This window comes from Penaeus chinensis, chromosome 20 (genome assembly GCF_019202785.1).
Source record: "Penaeus chinensis breed Huanghai No. 1 chromosome 20, ASM1920278v2, whole genome shotgun sequence".
Classification (NCBI taxonomy): Eukaryota; Metazoa; Arthropoda; class Malacostraca; order Decapoda; family Penaeidae; genus Penaeus; species Penaeus chinensis.
Genome location: NC_061838.1, coordinates 7,163,321 through 7,168,320, shown reverse-complemented (window position 1 = coordinate 7,168,320; position 5,000 = coordinate 7,163,321). Strand labels below are relative to the sequence as shown.

Sequence of the window (5,000 nt, the reverse complement as noted above, 5' to 3'; positions counted from 1 at the left end):
GTCAGCGAATTATGCCTAAACAACAATAAACAACAAAATAAGGTAACAGTCGATAACGAAAACATTGCAAAAACTAAACAAAAACAGACTTTAAAAACATATATAAACCAACCGCATAAAAAGGCAAAAACAAAAAATCATATACTACTTAAACAAGTGCACAGAAAACAAACACCCTCAAAGCAACAACAACAAAAAAACAACATATAAAACAAAATCAAGCAAAACAAATAAACAAATACAGATGATTGCCATGGAAACTAACTGGGTGTGACGTGAAATGACGAGCCGTTAATTGATACGGAATCAAGTGGTGGGTGGGGGAGGGGGGGGGAAGGGGAGGGGGTTAAGAAAGGGTATGAAGGGAGGAGAAGGAGGAGGAGGAGGAGGAGGAGGAGGAGGAGGAAGAGGAAGAGGATAAGCAGGTGGAGAAGGAAGAGGAGAAGGAGGAGGTGGAAGTGGAGGTGGAGGTAGAGGAGGTGGAGGAGGAAGAGAAGAAGGAGGAGGAGATGGAGGTGGAGGTGGAGGTGGAGGAGGAGGAGGAAGAGGAGGAGGAGGAGGAGGAGGAGGAGGAGGAGGAGGAGGAGGAGGAAGAAGAAGAGGAGAAGGAGCAGGAGGATGGATGGAGGTGGGGGAGAAAGAGGAGGAAGTGGAGGAGGAGGAGAAGGAGGTTGGAGATGGGAGAGGAGGAGGATGAAGAGGAAGAGGGGATGGGGTGAAGAGGGGGAAGTGGTGATGGAGGAGTAAGAGGATGAGGAGGTTGAGGAGGATGGGGAGGAGGCAGAAGAGGAGTAGGAGGAGGAAGAAGAGGAGTAGGAGGAGGGGGAGGAGGAGGAGGTGGAGGCGGAAGAGGTTGGAGGTGGAATAGGAGGAGGAAGACGACGAGGAGGTGGAGGAGAAGGAGGAGGAAGAGGAATGGGAGGAGGTGGAGGAGGTAGGTGGAAGAGGTTGATGTGAGGGTGGGGGTGGAGAGGAGGAGGGGGAAGAGGGGGAGGAGGATGAATAAGAAGAAGAGGAGAAGGTGGAGGAGTAAGAACAGGAGGAGGAAGAGGAAGTGGAGGAGGAGGAGGAGGAGGAGGAGGAGGAGGAAGAGAAGGGGGAAGAAGAAGAAGTAGAGGAGGAGGAGGAGGAGGAGGAGGAGGAGGAGGAGGAGGAGGAGGAGGAGGAGGAGGAGGAGGAGGAGGAGGAGGAGGAGGAGGAAGAGCAGGAGGAGGAGGAGGGGAAGGAGGTGGAAGAGAAGGAGGAGAAGGAGGAAGAGGAGGAAGAAAAGGAGGAAGAGGAGGAAGAGAAGGAGAAGGAGGGGAAAGAGGAGAAGGGGGAGGAGGGGAGGAGAAGGTGGAAAAGGAGGAGGGGGAGTAGGAGTAGGAGGAAGAGGAGGAGGAGGAGGAGGAGGAGGAGGAGGAGGAGGAGGAGGAGGAGGAGGAGGAGGAGGAGGAGGGAGAAGAATAGAAGGCGGAGGAGGAATATGCGAAGAGGAGGAGGAACGAAAGGTGGAGTAAGAAGAAAAATATGTGAATAAACAAAAATAAGAAGAGAAAAAAAAAAAATGAGACTGAATTATAAAACAAGATAATTAGTTGAAAAAGAGACTGAGTAGGAAGAAGAGTGAAAAGCAACATAGGAAAAAGGAGGAAGGGATAATGGGCGAGGTGGAAGAGGTGGAGAGAATGAGAATAAGTAGAGAAGAAACGGATAATAAATAGACGAGGATAAACGGGAAGAAGGAAGCAAGGAATAAAAGGATAACAGACGATAGTAATGAAAGAGCAAATGATTAGGGAGAAGTGTGTGTGCAGGTGTAAACGGGAGGGGAGGAGGGGAGGAGGGGCAGGGGTTGGAGGGGGGGAGGGACAGGGGAGGAGGGGGAGGGACAGGGGAGGAGGAGGGAGGGAGGTGGGGAAGGGGAAGGACAGGAGAGGAAGGAGGGGAGGGACAGGGGAAGAGGAGGAGGAGGAGGAGGGGAGGGAGGGAAGGACAGGAGAGGAGGGACAGGAGAGGAAGAAGGGAGGGAGGGAGAGGGGAGGAGGGAGGGAGGGAGGGAGATGAAAGGAAGGAGGGTGTAACAGGGAAGCAGGATGAACAGGAGAGGAGGGAGGGATAGGAGAAGAAGGTGGGAAGGACAGGGAAGGGAGGGAGGAAGGGAGAGGAGAAGAGAGGAGAGGAGGGAAGGAGGGACAGGGGAGGAGGGAGGGAGGGAGAGACAGGAGAGGAGGGGGTGGGATAGGGGAGGGGGATGAGACAGGAGAGGAGGGAGGACGGGAGAGGAGAAGAGAGGAGAGGAGGGAGGGAGGGACAGGGGTAGAGGAAGGGAGGGAGGGACAGGAGAAGAGGGGGTGGGATGGGGGAGGGGGATGAGATAAGAGAGGAGGAAGGAAGGGAGGGATAGAAGAGGAGGGAGGGAGGGGAGGAAAGGGGAGGAGGGAAGGACAGGGGAAGAGAGAGGGACAGGAGAGGAGGGAGGGAGGGAGTTACAAGAGAGGAGGGAGGGGGGGGGGGCAGGAGAGGAGGGATGGAGGGAGGGACAGGAGAAGAGGAGTGAAGGAGGGAGGGAAGAGGGAATGTGGAGAAAGGGAGAGAAGGGGGAGGAAGGAGGGATGGAGGATGGGAATAAGAGAGGGAAGGAGGGAAGGAAGGAGGGTCAGGGTTGAGCAAAGGAGAGATTGGAGGAGGAAGAGGGAAAATAGGGAGAGAGGGAGAGAAATGGGAAGGGAAAGGAGAGAGAGAAGAAGATCGGTGGGAGTGAAAGAAAAGCAGGGGAGGAGGATAGGGAGGAAGGAGATAGAATGGGGGAAAGGGGGGGGGGAGAAAGGAAAGAGGAAAAGGGGAGAGGGAGTAGGAGGGAGAGAGGAACAGAAATAGAGAAAAAGAAGAAGAGAGAAGAGAGAGAGAGAGAGGAGGGGGGGGGGGCAAGGAAAGGAAGTGAGAAATAAAAACAACAAAACAAAGAGGAAGCGGGAATTGCGATAAAGAGATAAGACAAGAGAGAGAGGAAGTAAGAAGCAGAACCAGAGACGGATAGAAGACATAGAGAGGGGGGAAGGGGTCAGGAGAGGAATAGGGGAGGGAGGGGGAGGGCGGGCGTAGATGGAAGGAAGGAGGGAGGAGGGCGTGGAGGAAGTGATGTAAATGAAGGGTGTGTAAGTTATAAGTTCAAGTCAAGTCTTTAATCAACGCACTGCAGCGCCCGCCCTCCTCGCCTCACAGCCCCGTCCTCGCCACTGCCACAGTTCCTCCCAGGACGCCGCCATGGGGATTACCTGTTACCTGGTCGTCCTCGCCGCCTACGCCGCCTGGATGACCCGTGCTGACCCTGCGCCTACTCCGCCCACTCGAGTAGGTCCTTGAGAGGTGTTTGGTTTCAAGGTGGGGGGGGGGGGGAGGGGGTTGGTTAGCATTTCTTTCTTGGGTTTTGCTTGTTCCTTCTCCGTTCCTTGTCTGGTCTGTTCCTTTTCTTGGTTTTTATTTTCTATTTCTTTATTTTTTTTCTTTTTCGTGATTGGCCTTTCTTTACTTTCTTTGTATGTTGGTCTGATGGTTCATTTTATCTTCTGGTGGTTTGTTTGTGTGTGTGTTTGCCTCTCTATTTGTCTGTCTGTCTATCTCTCTGATACTTTATTTGTCTGTTTGTCTGTCTGTCTTTCTGGACACTGTGTTTGTATGTTTGTCTGTCTTTCTCTGTCTCTGTCTCTCTCGCTGTCTCTGTCTCTGTCTGTCACCCCCTTTTACGCTCCCATTTCTCTCTCACTAACTCTCTCTCTCTCTCTATTGTGTCTCTCAGTCTCTCCCTTTATTTTTCTTATAATTTCTTAATTTGTTTATCTCGAATTTCTTTCTGCATGCTATCCGCTAATTGGCAACACGACGTTAGACTATGTTTCTCTTACTATCAGAACTTTTACGCTATTCCAGTCGACATGCGTATCTCATCTTGCTATAAATAGCCTCAACGCAATTGCCTAAGTAGCAAAGCGGATGTTGTTAACCGGACCTATTTGTCTATGAATCATGACTAATCGGATGTGTCTCGTTGCATGTGACCGTTGCGCGGTTTTGCGCTACATAATTCGACTGGAAATGTTTCTCGCTAGATATATCAAAGGCTCGAGCGGCTTTGATTCTTGCTAATGAGTAGCGCTAGCGAGCGGGAGTGCTTTTTTTAAATCGATTTAGCCAGATCATAAGCTAGGAATTGCTAACGTGGAATTATGTTACGTGCAATTTAGAGCGGCGATGCAAACTTGCTCGATACGAAGTAATATATCGAAAAAGATAAACATCCGAACTGTTAGCGTATTTCTGAGAGTGTATTTAAGCCAACGTTAATTTCCAAGAGTTCATGATTTGATTCTGTTTATCGAAGAGAATTAAAATTTGTGAAATCAGGATTGCACGAATAAGCTCAACCAAAATAGGACGGAAACGAGAAACAGAATTATTGAAACGATAACGGTGATGGTGATAATGAAGATAGTGATGATGATAGCAGTCATAGTGAAGGTGATGATAACGGTGGTAACGATGATGGTGACAGTCGTAATAATGATCATGACTGTGATGAAGATGATTAAAAAGAGCGAGAGGTAATAGTCATGATTATGATAATCATGATGATGATAGTGATAACGATGATAATGACAGTGAGATTAATAATAATAATAATGTTGATAAAGATAATACCGGTAATGATAATGAATATGGCGATAAGGATAAAAAACAATAGTAATGATGATAATAATACCATTAATAATGATAATAACAATAATAGTGATAATAACGATAATGATGATGATTATAACAACAATGATAAAGATAAGTTTAATGATAATAATAACTGTAGCAAACATGGTAATGATAATAATAATTGTAATTAAAGTGTTAACAACAATAATGATTATTATGATTCAGAATAGCATTAATGGTAACAATGATAATGATAATAGTACTAACAATGATAGTGATAACAATGATGATAATAAGAACAATGACTATGATGACGATAG

The 5,000-nt window shown here is 48.1% G+C and overlaps 1 protein-coding gene across 1 annotated transcript in view; it reads left to right on the top strand.

Moving 5' to 3' along the window:
- The window catches only part of LOC125035877, a 30,527-nt gene that overhangs the window by 16,778 nt on the left and 8,749 nt on the right, over positions 1–5,000 (top strand). Inside the window, exon 3 of the mRNA XM_047628190.1 lies at positions 3,182–3,333. Within this exon, the coding sequence (XP_047484146.1) occupies positions 3,182–3,333 (152 nt within the window). The remainder of the gene's footprint in view (positions 1–3,181; positions 3,334–5,000) is intronic.